At 32.9% G+C, this 25535-nt stretch overlaps 4 protein-coding genes across 7 annotated transcripts; 2 read left to right on the plus strand and 2 right to left on the minus strand.

The window, feature by feature from the left end:
* Positions 1-1113: 1113 nt before the first annotated feature.
* LOC102579185 (uncharacterized) lies at positions 1114-4674 on the minus strand. Of its 3 annotated transcripts, XM_006344400.2 has the most exons (6): positions 4373-4674; positions 4183-4275; positions 3208-3467; positions 1987-2105; positions 1730-1848; positions 1114-1562 (listed from the first exon to the last, which is right to left on the minus strand). In XM_006344400.2, the coding sequence occupies exons 3-6, from the start codon at positions 3416-3418 to the stop codon at positions 1307-1309; spliced, it is 705 nt and encodes a 234-aa protein (XP_006344462.1). In that variant the 5' UTR covers positions 3419-3467; positions 4183-4275; positions 4373-4674; the 3' UTR covers positions 1114-1306. The 3 variants fall into 3 exon arrangements, with proteins under 3 accessions (XP_006344462.1, XP_006344461.1, XP_015162876.1); XM_006344399.2 differs by having other exon boundaries at positions 4183-4674; XM_015307390.1 differs by lacking the exons at positions 4183-4275; positions 4373-4674 and having other exon boundaries at positions 3208-3590.
* Positions 4675-7394: 2720 nt separating this feature from the next.
* LOC102579721 (ferric reduction oxidase 8, mitochondrial) lies at positions 7395-10289 on the plus strand. Its single transcript, XM_006344401.2, has 8 exons — positions 7395-7625; positions 7721-7814; positions 7907-8092; positions 8175-8412; positions 8531-8858; positions 8950-9208; positions 9291-9952; positions 10029-10289. The coding sequence occupies exons 1-8, from the start codon at positions 7475-7477 to the stop codon at positions 10208-10210; spliced, it is 2100 nt and encodes a 699-aa protein (XP_006344463.1). The 5' UTR covers positions 7395-7474; the 3' UTR covers positions 10211-10289.
* Positions 10290-11647: 1358 nt separating this feature from the next.
* Positions 11648-13979, minus strand: LOC102580041 (L-type lectin-domain containing receptor kinase S.1). Its single transcript, XM_006344402.2, has one exon. The coding sequence runs from the start codon at positions 13801-13803 to the stop codon at positions 11812-11814; it is 1992 nt and encodes a 663-aa protein (XP_006344464.1). The 5' UTR covers positions 13804-13979; the 3' UTR covers positions 11648-11811.
* Positions 13980-21829: 7850 nt separating this feature from the next.
* Positions 21830-23522, plus strand: LOC102580365 (uncharacterized). Of its 2 annotated transcripts, XM_006344404.2 has the most exons (3): positions 21830-22094; positions 22196-22564; positions 23258-23522. In XM_006344404.2, exons 1-3 carry the CDS (start codon positions 21950-21952, stop codon positions 23308-23310), a joined length of 567 nt encoding a protein of 188 aa, XP_006344466.1. In that variant the 5' UTR covers positions 21830-21949; the 3' UTR covers positions 23311-23522. The 2 variants fall into 2 exon arrangements, with proteins under 2 accessions (XP_006344466.1, XP_006344465.1); XM_006344403.2 differs by lacking the exon at positions 23258-23522 and having other exon boundaries at positions 22196-23105.
* The last annotated feature ends 2013 nt before the right edge of the window (positions 23523-25535 follow it).

The raw sequence follows: 25535 nt of genomic DNA on the forward strand, positions 1-25535 counted from the left end.
TACATTTTATACATGATACACTAATCTGATGCGCGAGATACAATAATATAAGCATTGATGCATTAATCTGATGCGTGAGATACACTAATCTGATGCGCAAGATACAATAATATAAGCGCTGATACATTAATTTGATGCGCGAGATACACTAATCTAATGCGCGAAAATGAGGAATTTTGTAGATTTGTAAAACTTATAGGGGATAATGGTAATAAGTAAACTAAAATGTGGGATTTCTCTAATTTTTCCTATTTTTAATTAATATAATTGCCACTTATAAGTGATAATTAAATTTTATATTACATAAAATTAATACTTTATTAGTTTTGTCATTTAAAATAGTCAAAGTAGTCCCATAATTTTCCATGAGTTATTGCTCATTTTTTTTTATATTTAAGAACGCTTATTTCAAACACTAAACAAGGACAAAATTGTACCATTTTTGAGTAGTTGAAAATCAAAATTGACTTTTATCCCTGTTCTAGAAGGCTCATTAATGAAAAAAATATTTTTGAGCTAGTAAACTTGTGGAAGTATATTTTTTATTTACTTGACTAACAGCTATTTTAAACAAGACATATGACAAAGTTATTTTATTTTATATAAGAATAGTTTTGACCTTTTTATCGAATAATTAAAAACAACCTTTTGATTGATTATTGGGCACGATAAAATCATTACATTTTTATTTTCTTTTCAAATTGTCAGAATGCTTTTTGGTACCATTATATAATTTACTGCAACAAAAAGAAGAACTTTATAGAGTATTTAATTCTTTGGTGAGAAGTGTGGTCATTAACATTGTGTTATGTGTTGTATAAATTTGATTACGATATACTAAATGTGAAGTACTAAGTCTAGCAGACTAGCACATGTCTATTCGTTCAGTCAGTCGTGTTGTTGAAATACAAGTAAATTAATGAGGCCGCCATTTGTGATAGTTCTCGATTTTAATTGACCAAATAATAATAATTATTATTAATAGATAATAAGAGTCTATGTGAAAAATGTTAAATGATATAAATAATCAAAAGTGGTTGCAAATGTAGAGAGCAGCCTTGTGGCATCCAATTCTTAAGGAATATAACCATGTGCTAACCGTTGCAAGGGGATGATTCGAAATTCTTTAACTTTAGCTAGATGTCTTGGGTTAGAACTTTTGGAAATAGAAAAAATATTGTCAATAAGATTTGAGAAAAAAACAGAAAGCCAAATTTGATATAGTAGTACTCCATTAGTTACGGATTAAGTTCAACTCTCCATAGGTAAGAAATTGTTAATAGGTTGAATTCGTCTCTGTGTTCTTTTATTTACTTCCAAAGTCTCCATGGAACTTGGGAGAAAAACACATCCATTCAAATAAATTCCTGTTAGATTGTTTAGCAATCTCCGGCTGACTCCGGCTATGCACAAGTGAAGGAGAATTGGAATAATTGCCTTTTAGCTGCACCACTTCACTCTTCTTAATCTTTTTGCCTTCTTCACCAACGACGTTAACCTGACAGGAAGCCGGTGCATTCTTTTGAACATATTCTCCAATTCCATGTCCCTTCATCACTCGTCTGAAACAAATATAAATAATAATTCACTAAGAATGTTCAAAACGAAAAGTAATTTTGTTTTTGGACGAAGGGTATTCAATTGATCAGCCTTAGTGTATGTGGCTCTACCTCTACTCGCAGTTATTGCAAATTAATCAAATTGAGGTGTAACAGAGAAGGATGTTTACATGGTGGAAAGTGATCGTCTAGTTCCAATAATGAGGCTGGTAACATTGACAACAGAGATTAGATCAAGTAATGCTTTGCCAGGTGATTTGCTCTCCACAAGTACAGTATCTACTGGTACCTGCAATCCCCAATTATAAAATGTCAAACTCTGAATTTGACAGTTGATTTCTCAGATAATAACTATTAGTTGATTGACCATATGAAAAATTAACCCCTAAATCGGGCAATTGGGGATTTTGCAAATAATGTAACTCACTCTGGCATCATTGCATAGGCGGATGTATTTTTCCAAGAGATTCTTCCGCCTGTTGCTCTCTTCATTGATGTAAGCTTGCACCTGCTCTCTGGTCAGTTGGCTACTTGATAACTTGCCAACTTTCAATACAAAATTCAATTTGTTAAACAAGTTGGTCAGCAGGTCCTCTGTTATTTTTGGCTTTTACTTGATTAAATTTCCCCCTTTTTGGCTAAAATTTGTTCAAGAACCATAATTGGAATACAGATGATGCAATGTGCAAAAAAATTATTTACTCTCACCTAACCACTTCATTGACAAAAAGACCAGATACATTGTCCCAACCATAAGTTATGCTTCTTGTCAAGGTAGGCAGCTTTTTAGTTTTGTCGTAAGCTACTACTACAAGGTTAGAAGCACCAGATTTTAGGTTGGCTCACCTTGAGAGAAATTAGGCGTATTCATCAATAATTAGGCGTTTGGACATGGATTCGGGATCATGATTTCAAGTTTGTGATTACATACATTTATTTATAAAAGAAACATGGAAATATGCGATTTATCAATGTGGTGATTTAGGATATTCTGATATCTTATTTATAAAGTATGATTTGCTCATTGGGTAAGATTGTATAAGAATTAGAGAAATTTTGATAGTTTTCACAACTTGAGGGTTTTCATGTTTATGAGAAAAGTACAATTTTAAAAATCCAAATTGCATGTTCAAAATTTGAACTTCAAATCAATCTAATTTCAGATCATGTCTAAACGAACCTAGCACTATTTGATTGCCTTGCATCTTTTAGGGTATCGACCTATTATCACAATTTAGCTAAGGGTCTGTTTAGGGTTTTAAGGCTTTATTTCCGATTCAAATTAATGTTTATTTTTGTAACAGAACGTTAAATTTCGCATTCATGTGATTGAAAATACTGTTCATGATCTTGAATTTCCTATTTTGCTTGATTTATTGATCATCCTAACTTGACATTCCCCTGTTTTCTTGAATACATCGTTCTAAGATTCTCGAATATGTATTTGCTTTGAGTGCCTATTTATTTTCTATTGGTATCTATGGATTGATCACAAGTCAAAATATGATTTGCTATGAAGGCCTTTGCACTAATCAGGAAAAAAACTAAAGACACAGCAGGGAACAATACCACTGTTTTTCTATATTTGCGCGGCTGTTTTGGAAGAAGCATCAAATTCATAAAATTAAAAATGACAAATAAAAGTTACCTGGTGAAGGGATGTAGGTAATGGGAGGAAAAATATGCACAAGGCAAACGCGAATTCCCGGAGAGATGGCATGATCAAGTGCCCATTGAAGAACATACATGTCATTCTTGCCAACTGCTACATAAACATCATTGATCACTCCTCCATCTTTGTTGTTGCCAATCACTTCACTCTTGCTATCTTCTCCGATCTCTTCGATTTCCCAAGACATCTCTTTCTCAATAATGCAAGTAGTGAATTTTACTCTCAGTCCCTCATCTCTACCAGTCCAAAAAGGGAAAAAGCAAATGGTTTAGTGGGGACTGGGTGTAAAGATAAACAATGTGGACTTAATAAAAAGGGAGTAGAAATAGAAGAAGGAAACAAATATTAAAAGCATATGGAATTAACTGAATATGAGGTAAAGAAGCAAAGTCATCGCTATCGAAGACACAAAGTAAGGAAAAAGTTTGGTCCCTTTTTTTTTCTTTTCTTTTTTGTCAACATTTGCAGGCTTACTGGACATGTCACATTCTATATGTGCCTTTTGTGTTAAAAATAAAGAAGAGAACTTTGCTTTCTATTTCTCTAGTGACTAGTGAAACATGCCTTTTCCCCTCCTATTTTTTCTCCTTTGGACCGACTTCAGATAGCGATATAAGAGGGAATATATTGAATCATCTAGTTTCTTTTTAAAGTAATTTTGGACCATACTATGATGTCCTAAAAATGCATGCCAATTGGTAGTACTTACTAGTTACTACCATTTGGATTTCCTTTCCTGCTAGTGATGTTTTCCACACTAAATATTTCATAACAATGATCTTTCTCATATGCAAGATAACTCAAACAAGCTCTTGAAATGCCGAAAATTGTGGTGGGAGTTCGAATTTCTCAGGCAAGATTGTACTATGTAACATGAATGCTGATAAGATTTTCATAACAGCGGTACAAAGTTTGTATTTACTGGTCTATCTTCTGCTTGAAGAACAATACCTTAATCAACCGCGCCATCTACTTCAGATATCCCTTGACCGATCTTTTCTGCACACAAAATTCCAGTATGCCATATACTTTTTAAGAATTAACCTATATAGCAGTTCACCCAAATGATTAAACTAACAATAGCCAGCAAATGTATAATATATGTACAATATGTGTATAATCATCAATAAACGATGTATACCAACTAGAAAAAATAAACAGTAAATCTGTCCAGCTATTTGTGTGAAGATCCCAGAAAAAAACATCCGAAAAATAGTACTATATGGAACAAGATTGAGAAACAAAAATATCAGCCGAGGCTAATTAGATAGATTAAGATCATAAACATCTTCTGATCACAGCAGTATCCCTGAAACTATTTGGTCTTTAAGCAAAATCCCATGGTTATGCTTAATTTGGAATCAATTAGTGTGAAAATCAGAAAAAAATTGAAGCTTTATCTTCCCTCTGGTTTAGAAATTGGTTTGCTAATTTCCATTTGTCTATTCCTAATACATGACCACATGGTTTCCTTGGTTTTTCCGAGGACAGGAAAACATAAACATTTTGTCCGTTTGCTAAACCCCCATCTTTCTTTTACTGTTCATCCAAGTTGTTCTCTTTTTAACTTTGATCTGGTAAACTAGTAAAAAACTCTCAATTGTGCTCACACCTGGGGTGTGCACTATTCGGATTAAATCGAATAACCAAACCAAATCAAACCGAATTTTTATTTGGATTGGTTTTTTGGTTTTTCGGATTGGTTTAGAATTAATAAATTACTTTGTTTGGTTTTTTGATTTGGTTTTGGGTTTTAAAAAATAAAAATCGAAAAAACCTGAATTATATATATATATAATGTTTAGGTTTAGAATTAAGTTGGAGTTAACCACTTTTGTCCCTTTTTAGTTATTGTCTTTCATGCTGTTTACGTTTATATTTTATGTTTGAATTACATCTATAATAGGTATACTTATAAATATTGTGTTTAAGTTTTACTTATGATTTATATTAGAAAAGTATATTTAAGGGATTAAATATTATTACTTTGGTTGTGTTATTAATTATTGCATAACCGAATAACCAAATCGAAAAAAGCCGAACCGAATAGAGGAAAACCAAACCAAACCAAACCAAATTTATTTTGGATCGGATTAGATTACACTTTTACAAAATCAAAAACCGAAAAATCCAAACATAAAAACCGAATGCACACCCCTAGGTGTGCTTGTTACCCCTTTCTTCCAACTGTAAGCCTTTCCTCGTCTCAACTCGGCCTTCACTTTTAATGCTATCCCATCCTAAGGCATTGCCATGAATAGATCTTATCGACGTCCATGAATCACTGCAATAGATTTTAACCACTAAATTCAAGATGGATTAGTGTGGCTCCTCCACGTTTAAGACACCAGAATATCAAACTACGAAAGTGCTTAAACTATACAACAAAAAGTAATCACCAGTGTTATTCAACAAGTACATCTCCAAATGCTGTCTTCAGCAACCACTTGGCATATATATATATATATATACACTTTTATAGCTATTGTTCATCTACTTTCCAAATTGCTAGTCTTATTCATCTGAGTTTCCACTAAAGTATTCTGTTGAAGCACTTTTAGATACGCAGAGAGACATATTTTGGTGCAAATGTCACGCTAACTGATTTTTTTAAACATATGAATGATCACAAAGTACTATAACATAGTTTATGGGTTATCTAACCAACCACGTTTTCGTTAGAACCATCCACTTGTAGTATATTCTTTAGTAACTGACATCATAAAAGATAATTCTTTGTGCTGGCGCAACTAGAAGCAAAAATCAGTAGCTCACTGTTCTGTCTTGTTAACATGATCTTTGCCAGTTGCAAGTTGCAACCCCGTCGTCTATCATTTCACTGAATAAATCACAAAAGGATTCAAAATTCAAAATTTATGAATTTCTAGATATCGAAATTGTTATAAGTTGCCAAAAGGGAGGGCAGCAAAACTTAAGTGAGTTCCATTTCGCCCACTAGATTCCCAACACATATTTTTTTTATATATTTAATAGATTTCTCATTATAAATACTCGATCTCTGCAAAAGTTACTGGGTTCCCGAAAACTCCCACCCAAAAGCCCTAGATCCGCTACTGCAATAAGTGAGTTATAGTCAACCAGCTAGATTAGAGTATCTTGTTGGATCTTGATCGTTGCGGACAAAGCAGATAACAAAAGCTGTAGCAATAGTGGGGTTGGACCGTGGAGTGGACCATGTATCCACTACTACTGCAAATTTCTTCTTCTGTAATGAATGGATGTGCTGATAATAACATCCACTCAACAAAGATATATTCCCATGCTGAAAGCCATCACAAATGTCATAAGTTGATGGCATCATTATCCATAACCATTAATCTCAGTCTTAACTGGTTATTATGGAATAATTGATTCTAAAATTGATGGATTGTGCAGCGTGCAACAGTAATTTCTCTTTCTTTCTATTATTCGATTAAGAATGGAGCAATAGATACATTGTTTCTAGCTAATTCTGATATTGATTGAAATTTGAAAAAAAAGAAGAGAAAGAAGTAGTATTTGGAGTTTAAGTTGAAAATGTTACTGGGAAGTTGATAGTATATTGTTTGGTTGCTACTTTTGTATTTGAAGTTTATGTTATTTTGCATTCTATCTTACTTAAAATGCTAATATATACTCTCTCCGTTACTTTTTATATGTATCATTTTTTATAAATAATTGGACCATAATATTTGTCATTTCATAAAATCGATGCATAAATTACCATATTTTTCCTATTATACCCTTGATAGAGTAGTTAAGTAGTCTTGAAAATATATATTTTGACCAACCTAGAAAAACAAATAAGTAATTAATATTCATGGGAGTACTTCATACATTGATTAATTACTCTCTCCATTCACTATTTTATAAAATCTAATTCTGAAATATTAGATTTACCTTTTTTATTGCTCTACTCCGTACCTAAATTTTTTTTGGATTCATTTTTCAAATTGTTGAAGTGTAACATTATGTATAGGGGCGGATCTAGGACACCCTTACCCTCTCTGCAAAAAAATTATATTATACCCTATTGTACAGTAGGAATGTAGGATACATGAAACAATCTTTATCAACCATCCAAACAAAGCTCAATTTAATTATTACTTTATGTGAGATATTGTTGGATTTATTATTATTTTCTGAATTACTTTTTCAGTCTCACCAACCAAATGACCGATGTACTTTATATAGACACAAAATTCGTTATATTCTAAGCACATAAGTCAGCTCTTCTTAAAACATGACTAAAATTTCCTCTCTCCTTAAATTGCTACTTTTCTTGATATTTGCTGGATGGCTATCTGTTTGGCTTCTCAAGCCCACACAACTATGGACTAAAACTTGGAAGTTAGCAGAAAAAAAGGCATCAGCCTCATTCTTAACCCAATCTGGTGAAGTTCTAATTTCAGAACTCAAATTGATTGAGATGTTCATGTACTAGAAGTGTTAATTTAATGACATTTTTTCTTCTTTTGAGGTCTTGCAGGTCTTAATTTTGCGGTCTATACCTTTCCTGTTATTGCTATAGCTATAGTTGGTTTTGTTTACTTGGCACTGAAACAGAAGGAACCAATCAGCAGGTATGTATGCTGCTTTAATAGAAGCATTACAACAACAACATAGGTAGAGTAGAGTGTATGCAAACCTTACCTCTGCGGAATTTGGTTGACAGGAAAGGACGGTCTTCACTATCTGTTCTCTCCAATCCAGTAGTTGTGAATAAGTACATAGGCATTCTGTCTGGTTTTGAAATCCTTGCTGTATGTCTATTCGTCATCTTTCTAGCATGGACATTCTATGTTCGCATCTCCAATGACTTCAAGAAGATGGTACCAATGAAATCATTCACTTTGTCTGTGTAAGTATATATAATCCTATATTCCATGCAAGATATGATATGTATATCATTTGGTAATACTTACAAACGCGTTTGTTTACAGATGGCAATACAGAGTATTTAGAGTGGCAACTAGGAGTGGTTTATTAGCAGAAGCTTGCTTAGCTCTTCTTCTTCTTCCCATCTTGAGGGGAATGTCAGTATTTCGAATACTTGGCATCCAATTTGAAGCTTCGGTGAGATATCACGTATGGCTTGGGACAGCAATGATATTATTTGGTACATTACATGGTGGAGGTACTTTACTAATATGGGGTATCAAACATCACCTTGGAGATGAGGTAACCTTATGTGATCATTTTGACCATTACTTCATTTTTTCAATTTAGTTCGAACATATGTGTCTATGCTTTGCTACTTACTATCTAAGTCTTTGTTTTATATGGAGAAAAAAAATAGATGTGGAGATGGCAAAAGACAGGGCGTATTTACCTTGCGGGGGAGATCACTCTTCTTACAGGATTGGTCATCTGGATCACATCACTCCCACAGATAAGAAGGAAACGATTCGAGATCTTCTATTACACACATCACTTGTATATGGTTTTCTTGGTTTTTTTCCTGTTTCATACTGGAGATCGCCACTTCTACATGGTTTTGCCTGGCTTTTTTTTGTTTTGCCTTGACAAGATACTCCGAATGATTCAGTCAAGGCCAGAAACGTATATTCTTTCTGCTCGAATCTTTCCTTCCAAAGCCATTGAGTTGACTCTGCCAAAAGATCCAAGTACAATATCAGTAATCTCTTTCCAATTTTAAAAAGCTACTGATATGCTTTCGTGGTCCTAAATAATCACGTACTTAACACACAATTTCAGGGTTGACATATGCACCAACAAGCGTGATTTTTATCAAGATTCCAAGGATTTCGAATTTTCAATGGCACCCTTTTAGCATAACTTCTAGCTCGAAAGTAGATAAACACACCATCTCTATTTTGATCAAAGCTGAGGGAAGGTGGACAAGCACTCTCTGTAATATGCTACATTCAAAGCCTGATTCAGAAGCTGGTGAAATGAGGTTCTTTCAAGTAGCAACAGAAGGCCCTTATGGACCTTCATCAATGGACTTTCTGAGGTAACAAAATGATGTTCTTCCACGTTTGTAAATCGAGTTTTCATCTTTTCCCATATATAATTACTTGTTGAATCTTCCGCAGATACGATAGTCTACTTCTAGTTGCGGGTGGAATAGGGGTTACACCATTTTTGAGCATTCTGCAAGAAATTGCCTCTACAAGAAGTAGCAAAAATGTATTACCTGTAAAAATACAGCTTGTCTACACTACAAAAGACTCCCAAGGCATCTGCTTGTTAGATCCAGTTCTACCACATGTTTTCGATGCAGAACAACATTATCTACAACTGAAAGTGTTTGTGACACGTGAACACCAATCCAACAGATCGCTGCGAGAAGTGCTAAACGAGGTCCCAAAAATACAGAACATTCATTTCACCAACAATCGTCCCGGTCATGCAATATATGGACTTGAGAACTTACAATGGATGTCCGTCCTGATTTTGGTGGTGTCTGTTGTTTTCCTAGCATTCCTTATCATCTCCAACCATGTTTTTATCAAGCCTGATAAAAAGTCATCTGAACAGAAAACTGCTACTTCAGTAGTGGACATTCTTCTCATATGCTCGTTTACATTAGCTTTAATATCCGGCACCTTGGTGGCTACCATATGGAGATGGAAGAGGCTAAGAGAAGAAATTCCATCATTTTCTGAAAAAGAAAGTAAAGCAATGAAACCAACAGGAGCAAACAGAGTTTTCGATCAACACGAAATCCATTATGGAGCAAGACCAAACTTTAAAGGTATGTACAAAATACATCTTGCTTTAACAATTTAACTTCCAAACTATTGGCCTTCTAACATGTTGAAAATTTACAGATATCTTTTCCCAACTTGCTAATGAATCCAAAGGATCCAATATTGGCGTCTTCGTTTGTGGGCCTGAGACATTGAAAGAATCGGTAGCAACAACTTGTCAGCTAATCTCTAACGGTTTTCAAAGTGGAGGACAAGATCATAAACCATTTTTCCGCTTTCATTCGTTAAATTTCAGTCTCTAATACTCTTTGTGAACATCCGTCGAGCACATTGTCTACAAATCAACTTAATAAAAAACCGAGTATTACGAGAAGGATTCAATACAAACCTGTTATGACAGTAAAATACTATATTATAAAGTTTGATTTTAGAAAAAAAGAATTAAGAAGTCTGCAAAAAAGCCGAGAGACCATGTATATGATAGTAAAATACTACTCCCTCGTCCGTCCCTATGTGATGTAGCTTGACTCGGCACGGAGTTTAAAAAAGAAAGAAAGACTATTAGTAAAATTGTTACTTTAATATAAAAATGTGTCATTCTTTTTTGAACGGACTAAAAAGAAAAGTAAGTCATATAAATTGGGACAGAGGAATTATATTATAAAGTTTGATTTTAGAAAAAAGATTAAGAAGTCTGCAAAAAAGCCGAGAGACCATGTATATGATAGTAAAATACTACTCCCTCGTCCGCCCCTATGTGATGTAGCTTGACTCGGCACGGAGTTTAAAAAAGAAAAGAAAGACTATTAGTAAAATTGTTACTTTAAGATAAAAATGTGTCATTCTTTTTTGAACGGACTAAAAAGAAAAGTAAGTCATATAAATTGGGACAGAGGAATTATATTATAAAGTTTGATTACTAAAAAGAAAAGTAAGTCATATAAATTGGGACATAGGAATTATATTATAAAGTTTGATTACAAAAAAAAGAATTAGAAGTCTGTCAAAAAGCCAAGAGACCACCCCAGACCCTCGAGAGGCCTGAGAACGATCATCTACCGCGCAAGTAAGCCCAAAGGACCACACCAAAGCCGTTAGTCACGCTCTAGTCTCATGGCCAAATTTCATCCACCAGACTTGGTTTCCTATCTCTTTAGAAATCAAGGATACAATGGTACGAGCCTATAGAACAGATCCTGTTCAAGTAAGGTCGTGCCCAACTGTTGCGGGTTGGAAGCTTTTTCAATGGTTCATTTCTGAGTTCAACTAGCGATGTGGTAGAGCGGGCCGGGACTTCATTCGCTTATAACAGACAGTGTCATTAACTCGCAAAATCAATGAGATCTGCTCAGATTTTCTCGTCAGCTAATTAATTAACTGAATAGAAAAAACAAGATTACTTTGTCGTTCTTGGTTTGCTGTACATGGAAGTCACTCTTTAAATAGAAATCATCCCAAAAATAGGCATTACACAGTTCTGTTTTACTTAACCATTTCAAAGGTTGACTATCAAACCAAAACCCTCCAGTTAGACATATATCATTATGAAATTCAAGTCATGGATTCATCCAGGGTTCTCAACATGCAATGGTGAAAAGAGTAAATATGAGTATCCAGATTGGCAGTAAGTTAGCCCACTTTGGCCCTTCAGTACCGTTATTCCACCGAGGCGAATCTTAATGCGTATAGACGTTTGCTAATTGCCATGGATGTTGACCCTTTAAGGTAGCGCAAAGACATAGCAGTTTTGATATCTTGAGTAATTGCATATCCATAACTATTTGCAACTAATGCTAAGTTTAGAGTTCAAAAGCATGTAAGAACAATACAAAGAACAAACCTTTAAACAATAATTTCAAGGGATGAAAAAGATTCAACAATAAAGGAAACAAAAGTACAATATCTACACAGCCGAAAGTGGTTCTGATTCCTCAGTTGACCAGTCGCTTCTATCTCCCGTGTTCCTTTCACTAGGTGCTAATTCAACGATCAACTCATTTGGCGTTGCATCCACATTCTCACCAAGCAATACAGCAACAACCTCTCCCATAGTAGGTCGACGGAGAGGATCAGGGTGACAACATGTAAGTCCTAGTTTCAACATAGCTTCCATTTCTTCCTCTGAACACTGCCCCTTAATCCTTTTATCTGCTGCTGCCTCACATAATCGCCCTTCCCTGTACTTTTGTCTAACCCAATCAATCAACACTTCCTCTTCCTCCAACACAATCCCAAAGTCAATCGGCCTTCGCCCACATGCCACCTCCAAAACCACCACCCCAAAACTATAAACATCACTAGCAGCAGTTGGGTTAGCCCTTGTCACCACTTCAGGTGCCAAGTACCCTAATGTACCTACTACCCTAGTAGTATTAGGGACACCACCATGAGTATACAACTTAGCTAGCCCAAAATCACCCAATCTCCCTCTCATTTCACTATCTAACAAAACATTGCTAGATTTAATATCCCTATGTACAACTACTTGTTCCCAACCATGATGCAAATAATTCAACCCCTCTGCAACATCAGCTAGAACCCTCCTCCGGTCTACCCAATTCATAACCTTCTCCGGCTTATCGAATATCCATTTATTCAAACTCCCATTAGGCATGTAATCATACACAATCATAAGTTCATTCCCCTTCCTACACCACCCTCTCATTTGTACTAAATTCTTATGTTGAAGCCTTCCAATAGTAGATATCTCAGCCATGAATTCCCTAATTCCTTGTCTTGAGTCATGGTTCACACATTTCACTGCCACTTCTGTGCTATTAGCAAATGTTCCCTTGTATACTTTACCGAAACCACCAGCCCCAAGTAGCTCATCTTTAGAAAACCCTTTTGTAGCTTGGCTAAGTTCTTCATATGAAAATCTATGAGGCCAGTACTCAAGTTCCCAATCTTCGATAACATCATCTTCTTCCTTCTTACGCCACCAAAACCAATAAAATATAAATAAACAACCCAACACAGCAACCACAGAACCAATAACAATCCCAGCAATAGCACCGGGAGATAGCGAAGACCCGGAATTTTCCAGCTGAAAAACCGGCAAATTCGTAGTATTAATATCCCTTGCAACTCCAGAATCACTGAAACTCCAAGCTAGAAGTCTTTGCGCCTCAACCCATTGAGTCTTGGAAGCAGAGAACCCCATATACATCTGGGCAGACGTGTAATTCGCAATTATGGGGTTTCTATAACTCAACAAAGTTCTAACAGGCCGTGACATACCCGCCGGAGCAATAGTAACATTAATCTCGAATTCAGGTCCGTTAAACTCAATCCAAGCATGTATATTTTGCCCAGACCGCAAATTTAAAGGCACAAAAGAATCACTATCATTACCAGAAGAACTATAATACCCAGCCGTTTGGGTAACAATAGATTCAATGCTGTTAAGATCAATCCCGATATGATTTCTATCTGGGTCATTGAATTCCGGGTTACGACCCGTATCAAACTCGACGGCGAGAAGTGGGGCCACCGTGTGAACGGTGGCGTTAGAGAAAAGTCCAAAGTATTGACTGGAGAGGGCATTAGGTGGGGAAGTTGAAGCAGAGAGAACAAAAGCAATTCCGAATCCGGGACTAGAGGAATCATCAGGGAGTACAGAGAAGATGAACTGGGTAGAGAAAGAGGACGAAATTGAAGTGGAATTTGAAGCGGATTTTACAGGAATTTGAGATGGGTAAAAAGCTCGGCCAAGGGAAAATTGGTTGGAGTCATTTGTGAGGCGGATAACTGGTGGCTCAAGGCGGGCATCCTCGATGAGGTTGAGGGCAGGGGTGGTGTTAGCAGTAAAGGAGTTGAAGAGAAATTCGACGGCGGAAATGGATGGGAAGACTGTAAGGTTGATGAGAATGAAGAACAGTGATAATGGTGGCATATTGTTGGGGTTTGCATGAAGAAGAAGAAGAGAATTTTGTGAAGGAAACGGGGAAATTATGTGTTAATTACATGGTACTTTGAAGGGAATTAGAGATGAGTGCTGTTTCTCTGAAAATGATGAAGATGACTAAGTTCTGATCATCCTTTGACTAATTATTTTGATTCCTACTTTGTCTTTAAACGGATTTAAAAAGGTAAAACATACGTATATAAATTAAAGGAAATTTTACAGAAAGCAAATGATGATCTTTTTCAAATTATAAAAATCTCTTAAATTTGGAAGAATTTGGATACATCTCAAAACGTCTAGATATATCGCGTTTCAATTTCGGATACATCGATCAATATCGTGTATAATGATATATTAAGTCTAGATACATAGCATATAGTGATGTATCTGATCGATACATCGCGTATAGTGATGTATCCAATCAATACATTGCGTAAAGTGATATCCGACCGATACATCGCATAAAGTGATATATTCTAGAATAGAAGAGAGTAGGAATTTTTGTAATTTTTTCAAATAGTTAATTTTTTTAGAGTATAATATAATAAATTGTGTATTTAGGTAATTTTTCATAAATTAAAATAAAAAGAGTAATTATTAAAAATCCCCCAATCATTTAATTTTAAACGTGAACAAAAACATAACATTACATACAAGAAGTTTGTACTAGTAAGAAACTTCATATTCATTTCGTTATAGCTGGATTAATTCTTGTCTAAAATTAAGAATTGTTTGTATGGTTTGCGATATAAAGTATCTAAAGATAAAAATATCTTTATTATAATTAAGAGGAGTCTTACCTAACAATTCATGTAAAGTTATTTAAAGCATAACAACCACTGCTCATCGAGCCATCGTATAGTAATCACTATATTATTATTAATTCATATTTTATAATATCCCACAAAATTAGATTATAAATCACTCCTAATAATCCAAATGTCCAATGAAAGAGCAGTTAGCTGTCGTGTGTAAATATGTGAACCTATATTGATAGCATAACCTAAGATTGAAAACACATTCACTGGCCATATATATTATAAGAATGTTGTTGGTAGATACATATTCACATTTGATATTCATATTAGATAATTTATTTTATCTTGTTCATTAAATAATTAAAGCAGGAATATATGCCACTTAGTTTGATTATAAATGCACAAACTTAAGCAATTAGAGGTTCAAAATATTTCTTTTATTTCTATTAAAAAAGATATCAAAAGTGGAATTGTTCAATTCTTCTAGTGTATGTATGCTGCGAAGTCTTAAATATCAATTAATGAAAGACCAAATTAGTCAAGCATATGGGCTATATATAGCATCAACGTTTTTCTTGTTTGATAGCATAGAGAACATATTTTTTAAAGTGTCAGCCTTGAAAAGTTTGACTTTTTCAAAGTTGAAGTCTTCTTTCACGAATTGGTTTTTTGATGTTTTTGTATTCTGACCAGATACGGAATCTAGATTTTTATTAAGAAATCTTAATATTAATTTTAATATCGTATATACAATGATATTTTTGATGAAAAAATCAACCACCACGAATCAGTAACCAAAACAGGACATTTGTCACCTACAGTTTGGTCAAAACAACTCTCTTAATCCTTAAAATTTTCTTTTATTTGTGAGAACACAAATTTTTATATTCTTACTTAGCTTCACACGCATATAACTAATATAAAAGTCCTTTTAGTCATAACCACATATATCCGTTTCACGACTTGCTAGACAAATGTCCTATTTTGATTACTTGAAGAATATTATAATATGAAAATATATACTTATATGCCACGAGAAAAAAGGATTTTCGTTATGAGGGACACAAGTGTTGATGACACTTTAATTTTCAAGTCCAACGAAGGCTAGCCCCAGTCCTAATTTTGAAATGCTCTAGATAGAGACAAAAGAAGACAATGAGACAGAACAACTTCTCAAAAAGAAGCAAATGCCATGATCCATGTCTTACCCATCCAAACAAAATAATATACTTTTAATATTAAACTATTATATTCGTTACAACTAAGTAATGTGCATGAACATCAAGTGTGTAAATTCCTAGAATTTGGCAATTTCCAATAATCACTGTGAAAGATAAAGTGTATCTGTAAACATCATGGCCATTCCATTTTTGCAGTAGTATTACAGTCCACTAATGCAGGAACTAGCTTGGCAGTTTTTTGAATAAAAGGACAACATGGGTTGCCTCATCAAATATTCAAACCTTCTTTAATTTTTCTAATGGAAAAGGTCTAATAAGTGGGGATTGAAATATTCGTCATTTTGGTCCCCAATATTGCCATATTGGACTCTGACCTTATGAAAATTGGTACTGACTAGGGGTTGTAAAATTTGCATATGAAAAGATGACTCTGAATGGGTTAATGACTTGTTCATTTATTATCTAATTCAAACCATTTAAAATTTAGATAGAGATATAACTCAAATTGACCTTAGAAAATTTTGAAATATTTTTGTAAAAAATAAAGTGCTTGATTAACGATAACAATAACATATCTAATAGAATTCCAAAATTATTTCTGAAAGATCATCGACTCGTGGAACTTAGCCTATTTTTCCCCAAACTATTTCAGCCCAATAAATGACCCTCTCATTTCATAGAGACTTTGGTCAAAGAGATTTGACAAGTCTAAGGTTTATTTTGCATTGTAAATTTCCAAGCAATAAGGTATGAAGGGATTAGTGTCTCTGTCCAATGTGAAATGACCCAAACTATCTCTCTTCCTTTTATTTTGGAGTTTACTGCTAATTAGTGAATCTATTTGGGTGCACTCAAAATAATACGTTAAGTTTTTTCCACGATTGCACCTTTGTAAAATTTACTAACTTTATCATAATACGGTGTACGTAGCAGATGGGATTGACAGTGGCGGAGTCAGAATTTTCAGTAATGGTTCAAAATTAGAAATAAATATAAGAAGTAGCCGAAAGGGATTCGACATCTACTATACATACATAAAAAAATATTTTAACTATGTATAAATAGAATAATTTTCCACCGAAGGGGGTTCGGATGAACCCCCTTATACCAAGGTGGCTCCGCCCCTAGATTGCTCCTTTTTTAATTAGAGGTTTTGAATTCGAGATTTGGATATGAAAAAGTTCTTGGTAAAAAGCGTTTTCCCTCAAATGAGGCTTATGCAACTCGAATCTGGATTAGTTGAACTTTACGATGAATACTGAACAGCAAAAACCAAAAAAAAATTAGTACTAATTTTTTAACCTGTATATACATTTTTAACAGCGCACTTAGATATTAATCCTTAAGCTTGATCTGATTAGTGGTCCCAATATGATATATAAAGAAATATAGCAAGAAATGGAGAGGAGCATCACATCATTTTCATATGTCAAAAATAAATTATTCTTTCCTTCAAGAATTGGGAAAAGAACTTGACGGTTAATTCTAAGGATCAAAATCCACCACCATCATCGACAAATATCATTTTGTCAATTTTAAAAACTCAAAAAGCAAAAGCTTCAATATTTAATTCGTTTCACTTCATTTTGTTTAGTTAAAGACAATGAAAACAGCATCTTAAAACTCCAACTTCTTCATAGTGATAATGCACGCAATGAAAAAGAAACATGTTCTTTGTTTTAGGAAAGTAGAATAAACATATACCTTAACTCTGAGTTAAAAGTTCAATTCCCACTAAAGGCATTTTTGGGAACTTCTCTTCACATTTTTGATTTCACAAACTCGCATTGTGGAGCCTATTTCTTAGGATGCTCAACAAAAAAAAAAAAAATCATTTTCAAGAGTTGGAATTCGAGATTTCTGATTTAGAATAGAGACATCACAATTGATATTGAAAATTTCTTTTGACATAATGGAGCCTCCATGTTATTTTATGAAAGTAACGTACACAATTTGTGGGCATCTAAGATTTGAAATGGAAAGTAGGGGAAAAAGAATTACCTATACTTCTTGCGTGTGTAAAAGTGCAAAGCGAATAAATTACATGTAAGCACAATTTTGGGGAAAGGTGTGTCTTTTATTTTTGTCAAAAAAATATATTCCCTGATAAGTGATTATACCCCTTCAAATTCGTATTACATTACAAGTATTTTATATTTATAAGGAAAAATAAAGCACAAGGTCAAAAACAATAAATTTAAAAAGATTAAAAGGTGTACAAATATTCCAAGGAACCCTCCCCTCTTGTTCATAATTCTAGTACATTATTTATAGAAGAGAAATAAAGTATATGCCTAAAACAAATAAGCAAGAACTTTATAAAAAAAAAGGTGAAAGGGTTTATACACCTTTGTCCGTTTATTTATTGCCAAATGCCTAAAATATGTGATGATATACTTTCAAGCACATATTAAAATAATTATATTCCAACATATCGCTATCAAATAAATTACACTTAAGAAGAAAAGAAATTTATACAAATATATTGAAGTTATATGTATATATACTTTTTAGAGTCTAAGAATTTTACCATTCTAAAAGAATTTGATAAAACTTTTTACGATAAAATTTCATTTTGTACAAAAAATTAAAGAGTTATGATTTACAACATATCTTGATGAGATGAAAATTGAATAAAATAATAATGAATAACTAAAAACATTCTAAAAGTGCTTTAAATCATCAAACTTATTATTCATATGGAGTATATATTTTTTTCATTCAAAAGTTTATAAAAAGTAAATTTATCATCTTCGTCTAATTTATGACTTTTTCACCAATATTTTTGCCTTCCTCTCTTTGATGCACTTCCAATAAAAGTGTATCAATTATTTTTCTTTTATTCAATTCAATCTTTCGACTTTGTCGTAAGTATCCCTAATTATTGGCTATAGCATATGTTTTTTGAGTCGGCCTGAACAAACGGCTTATTTTTTATAAAAAAAATTCTCGAAGAAATAAAAAGATAAGCAAAGGGGAACTCCCATCCAAAAGAAAATACAGAAAAACACAAAAGATGATGTTTGAGACTGGACAAAAGATTTTATCTTTTAGGGGTTGTTTGGTACGTAGGAGGTATTAGGAGAAATAATTCATATATTATTTATGGTATTATTTAGTATTATGCTTGGTAGAATTTTTGGGCCTAAGTATAACTAATCCATGGATTAGTTATACACCCTACATGGTATTATAGGAGGTATTACTAATACCTTCCATGTGATGGTATTAGTAATACATTGGATTTAATACCATGAGATTATCTATGTAAAGACAAAAATATCCCTCAAATCATTTTATTTATTTTCTTGATTTTATGTTTTATATTTGTACTGGTAAATTTCTTTAAATAAATTAGCTTACAAATTTTATATTTAGAGAGTGTTGTTTGTTAATAAATAAATACAATACATATCAATACATTATTTAAAATGTGAGTTGTTTAACATTTACTAATTGAAAAGGCAAATATATCACCACATGACGTTTGTGATCTTAATTGAATATTTTATTTGTTGGTTTATATGTGGTTTCTAATTGTTTGTATTTTGAACAATTTATAAATTGCATACATATTAAAACTACACCTTGCAATTTTTATATATAAATATAGATGATTTATTCGATTTTACTATTTTTATCGTCTTTTCATTTTTAAAGTAGAGGGTCTATCTATTTTAAATTGAAAATTAACATTTTTAAGTGATTAATTTATTGAGATAACAATTGTTTACCCTCAAATAATTCAAGTGAGAAAATAGCAAACATGACAACAAAATTGTTCTTCTCCTAGCTAGTTAGAAGGCCATAAAAATATAATATTGTCCGGCAATTATCTACCTTGACCGATTACATAAAATAAAAAATCTCATAATAATGCAAGGGTATAATTGGAAGGAAGCTTTTTGTAGAATTTTAATCCAAACACAAGATAAGGTTAGAGGCAATGAACCAAACACTTGATAAAAAAATACACCCTGCACTACTAATCCCTGCATTATTAATCCTTGCTTTACTAATCCCTGCATTATTTATTTTTCTACCAAACGACCCCTAAATGAGAAATTTGAGGGGTATATCGGATCTATTTCTCTAATTTTTTAGATGCAAAAATAGTGGTGGAGCCAAGATTGTATTAAGGAGTAAGGGTGGTAAAATAAAGTCCAACCCGCTCAGTCTTTTAAGTTTGAGCAGGTTATTGACCCCCTCATTTGTTAGTTCAATCCATTTTAAAATTAAAAAATGATTAATGTATGAGAAATCTTATCAAAATATTTTTATAAAACTCTTTTTTTAAAATTTGATGTTGTATATAGCCATTATATAGAAAGATACAAAATTATTAGGTACTAAAATATTTTAAAAGAACAAATAAAATAATTAAAACTTAAAATAGGTTGGATTTTGACACTGTCCATTTTGATCCAATATCAAATTTGGGTTGGGTTCGATTGGATCTTGACCCGATTGTTGTCTTGATCTATTTTAATCCGATCAGATTTGTCTCAACCATCCAATTGTCACCCCTACTAAGGTGATTTATAATATGAAAAAATAAACACAAAATGAATAATTGATGCTACATTGCTACTATTTATTAAAAACACTTTATATATATATATATATATATATATATAGCTTATTTTTTTAAAAAAATTAACAGTTACATTAATTCTAATTTCTATTTTTTCATATGACATATGAATCAATTTTTAAACTATTATAATCCTTTTCAACAAATTTTTAGTTCTAAGTTTTCATTTTTCACATGACACGTTTAAGTTCATAAGATTAGATGACATTTCAATACATTTAATATATTTTTAATTTATGATTATAAGATTCAAAAGTCATATTTAATTTCTTGAACTCTATGTTACGAACAAATAAATTGTAATGATGAATTTTTTTTTCTCAAGGACATAGTTCAATAATTTAAGGGCAAAAAATATAAATTTCATTAGTTTAGGATTTAATTATGTCTTTTTGATATGTTTTTTAGATTATCATTCATACCAGATTTTGGTTCTCATATATATGTATTTGTCGTGTCGATGCATGCCTTAGATATTTGTGGTTAAAATTATGTGTAATCTGTTTCAGATACATTGTATTCAAGTGTGATTCATATGTATTGGGATACACTAGAACTCTTATTCACCTTTCTCCCTATATATCTACATTTCAGAATGTACCATGCATCCCAAATAAATGTATCTAGTGTGATTCGCATGTGTATGAGATACATTTAAGTCTCTTTCACCTCTTTCCTTATGTATCTGATAGGAAAAACAAAACACATATATATGCATATCTTACTTGAAATCTGATATGAAATTATTATTAATAAGATTTATAATTATTTTTAATAATAACGAGAGTTAATAAATATGATAGGAAATTAGATGGTGTTTCCATAATTTAAAGGATAGTTTCTTATTTAGAATAGCGATAGTTGATACGTAATTGATATGGAGAATATTAGAGAAAAAAATTCATAAATAGAAAAGAGATTAAACTTAATAAGCCTGAGCTACAGTTTGTCTAATTACCCTTCATAACTATAGTTTTTTTTTTGCGATAGGTATTTTCGTTTGTATATGTCGCTTGTCAATACACAAGATAAGTATATACCAATTATGTACTTGTACATTTAAAAAAATTTCAAAACTTATACAAATTAAATGTATCAATAAATCATATACAAATAGCTAGAGTAAGCATTTGAATTTATAACATAATCAACTAGTACTTGTATCTTTGCTTAGTCGCAAAATTAAGGCAAGGGAAAAATATGAGTGGGGTCAACTAGAGAAGATGACAAAAGTGGCAGGTTTGGGTTCGTTGTGAAGAATAGGGAATGGGCCAAATTCCCCAATCCACCCAGCCCTTTCTTGTAGCTCCACGAATCCTACCCGTAAGCCCAACAGCTCATTCAGTTGAGCCACTCATCCCATCTTCAGTGGACCATCCCTTTTTCAAAATCCCTAATTCCGAGAAAATAATAGTAACGAATATCCGAAGAACCTTTTTCAACTCCTCACGCGCCGCAAACCCTATATATACACCTCGTTTCCTTTGCCTTATGGTTACTTGAAGGTGCCCAAAATCTCACAGCATCTTCTCTTTCTCTAGACTAGAATCTCTCCTCTTTCTTCTCGCCTTTTCAACTGAAAATACACTCTATTCATAAACATGAACTCTATGAACGGTTCACAAGTGATCAAGTTTCTGTATAGTTACGGCGGGAGAATCGTCCCTCGTCGTTCCGATGGAAAGCTCCGTTACATCGGTGGTTTTACCAGAGTTCTCTCTGTTGACAAGTCTATTTCGTTTGCAGGTGTGTTCATTCATTCGATTTTATTGTTATTGTTTTTATTATCCTTTTGGATTTTTTGGATTTGGAGTTGTTACCGTAGCTGATTTGATTAAATGATGCAGAGTTGATGGTGAAGTTTGGAGAATCGTGTGGATCGTCAATGAGTTTGAAGTGTAAGTTGCCGACTGAGGATTTGGATGTTTTAGTTTCAATTACTTGTGATGAGGATCTGATGAATGTGATTCAAGAGTACGATCGAGTTTCTGCGTTGACGAATCAGGAGATGAAGATTAGAGCTGTTTTATGTCCTCTCAATTCGGTGAAAAAAGTTTCTCCTCCGTCATCTCCAATGTCGTGTTTTGACTTTCCAGCGTCGAGAATGAAGCCGGAAAAGCTCAGATGTTTCTATTCACCTCCGTCGTATGCGGCGGCGGCGGCGGCTAGGTGTTGTTCTCCAGCTTTGGGATATCCAGTCGGCGGAAGGAAAGACGGTGGGAAGTTTTATTACCCTTGCTGTGACCATGGAAGCCCTAGGCATCTTTACTATGTTGCTCAACGAAACCATAGCCAGTAGAAATTAAATTGAAGATAATAAAAACAATTAAGTTATTTCAAAACGTATATGAGTAATTGGGCACATAGACAAACTGAAGCTCCTCCTCACAAAGATGAAATTATATACAATGACAAACGCTACTGCGTATATTCTATCCTCTCGACCTTGGTATGTTGTTGTTGTTATTGACAAATGCCTTGGGTTCATTGAATTGGATTGTACATTATTTGAGACTGCAGTTCAATTCAATCGTGAGGTGAATTTGACGTATGTTTGCCCATTTTTGGACTTGTTAATAGACACAGCCGTGTTATGGTTCGGCGTTTGCCGTCATACACTCATTGGCGACTGGCGTGTTGCTTTAGGATTTCTCCTTGTTCCTTTTTTTAACTCGTACGTTCAGCCCAATCTTTTAGGCATCGTTTGGGGCCTTAATTGATTCCCTGGGACCATTCTTTTGTGGACACTTGTACATACTATTTAGGCTTCACATACTTTAGGGTTCTATATATAACCATATTTAGGGTAATTTTGGTTTGACGTTTGAATTGTTTTTCATTGGTTTCTTCCTTAATTTAAGGTGTTAATTTATTCCCTATTTAACACTTTTACTTTTGAGATATTTCAGGGGACCCATTTGGCATACTCAGCTGGCAAAAAGGATTGGAGCAACTTGCGTGATTTCGTCATGGAAATAATGATTCAAACAAAGCCTTAATTTCTAATTAAGGAGAAATTAATGTATGAAATATATACATTAAACTGACAATAGATATTGATATTAAGACTTCTAAAAATACGTTAATATTATATTATAATGTCAACAAGTGATGTGATCATAATAAAATGCTGCTATAAAAATCAAAATCAAAATGAGTGGTTGGACGAGTCAAGGTAACATGGATTGTTCTATGGCGTAAGAAAATTTTTGTTTTATGTTTCACACTATTTTGCCTAACAAACTAGTGGACCCAAAGTTTATAATTTTGTGAATCAAGAAATATAATTTTTTGAAAAGATGAGCTTTTTCTATGCTTTGTGGGGGATACAAAGCGCGTACAAAGCGAGGTAGGGGGAATTGATTGGTTTGATAGTTCTAAATTGCTTTTTAGACAACCGTGTTAAACCAACGAGTTGGGCTAAGGGATCATAGTAAGTTAAAATATTAAAGGATTGTGCTTAAAACTTCTCCGATATTTGTTTAGGTTACCAATTAGTCAGTATAAATCATCTAACATTATTGCTCCAACATAAAATTATTAAATTTTTACCAAATCCATTGGAACAAAACTTTATTTTTTCCTTGGCATTATTGCAAAATTATAAGATGACAATATTTATATAACTGATGCAATTTCACAAGTGAAAAAATCTGAATAAGGTTTAAATTTATAACTTCTATCTTTGTGAAGGTAAAGCGATTGTGAAACTATGAGGAACACAAATAAGTCCATATGTAGAGGAATGTTAGTTGATTTGGCCATTGAGCAACTAGTAAATTAAAGGAAAAAATTCAAAGTTGGGTAGAACGGCCTAGTTGAAGAGATTGCTACATTGATTTATGACTTGTTCTACTTTAATAATAAGTATATATATATTATCGACAGCTGGAATATTATTAAGGCAAAATAATAATAGGGCGGTGCATGTTTCCAGGGATTTGGCCACAGTCATATTTGAAAGGCTGTATACTTGGCACAATGGATCAGACAATATGAATTATTTTAGGAATATGCTAATTATACGAATAAAGCTTAATAATTAAACAAATAGGAATATAACGTGACTACTTTTAAAAAAAATTAAAAAACACCTCAATATGAGTATTGATAAATGGGCCGAATGTACTATGTAGAGAGAGAGAGAGAGAGAGTGGAATCGATATATATGTAAAGGGACCCATTTAATTTAGGGGAAATTATATAAAATAATAAATTATCAAATTTAAATTAAATGTTATAACCACAGTTTCATTTAATTTATAAATTGCGTTTGTATTTATATAAAGCGAGAGAAAACTGTATATACAAATACATATATTTTCGTCTTATACACTTATAATTATACAAATACAGATCTTTCTCTACCAGTTCTCTTTTGCCTTCCTCTGTTTCTCGCTTTATACAAACACAAATTATACAAATTACAATGTATAATTTGTGTTGTATAAAGCGAGAGAGAGATTTGATATACAAATGTTTTATTTCGATTCAATTGTATACAAATTCAAATTTTATGCAGATATACAAACACAATCATTGATACATATACATAGTAGCTACATATATACTATTGAATTGAGAGGCTGTCAGCGATTTATACAAATGAGATATACAAACTATAGCTATAACATACAACTATGATTTTTATGTTTGCTAAATCTAAAATTTACTCAATTTAAGCGGATTAGATTGATGGAATGGGTCGGGGGCAAGTGGAACGGGTCAATTTAATAATTAATTAAAGTGTAGCTTTTTATTTTCAAAAAATTGTTTTAAAAGAAAATCACATCAGCAACTTTTATTCAAGATTCATCTAAATTGGTTGAATGACTGTGGAGGTGAAATGATTAAGTGTGTTTTCTGTTACAAAATTTAAGAGAAAAATGACTTTCTAGAATAGTTTTCAAAAGATGAGTGATAATTCTGTCACAAAAACAAAAGAAAGTTACTTTCCGAAATCAATAATTATTAGAGTAATTGAGTAACCTATCTTTAGATTGCAACTCTTCGAATTTTGGTTATAATCACCCAGTCAAACCAAGGTTGTAATTTAGGCTAAGATTAATTAGATTAGCAATATTTAACAACTCTTCCCCATCTTAACTAATTTTATCTTTCGTTTGTTTCCCTAAGGAAAAAAAAGAAAAAAAAGAAATCTCCAGTAATCCTTTTTTTTTTTCTAAA

The sequence above is a fragment of the Solanum tuberosum genome, unplaced genomic scaffold, assembly GCF_000226075.1.
Source record: "Solanum tuberosum cultivar DM 1-3 516 R44 unplaced genomic scaffold, SolTub_3.0 scf00055, whole genome shotgun sequence".
Lineage (NCBI taxonomy): Eukaryota > Viridiplantae > Streptophyta > Magnoliopsida > Solanales > Solanaceae > Solanum > Solanum tuberosum.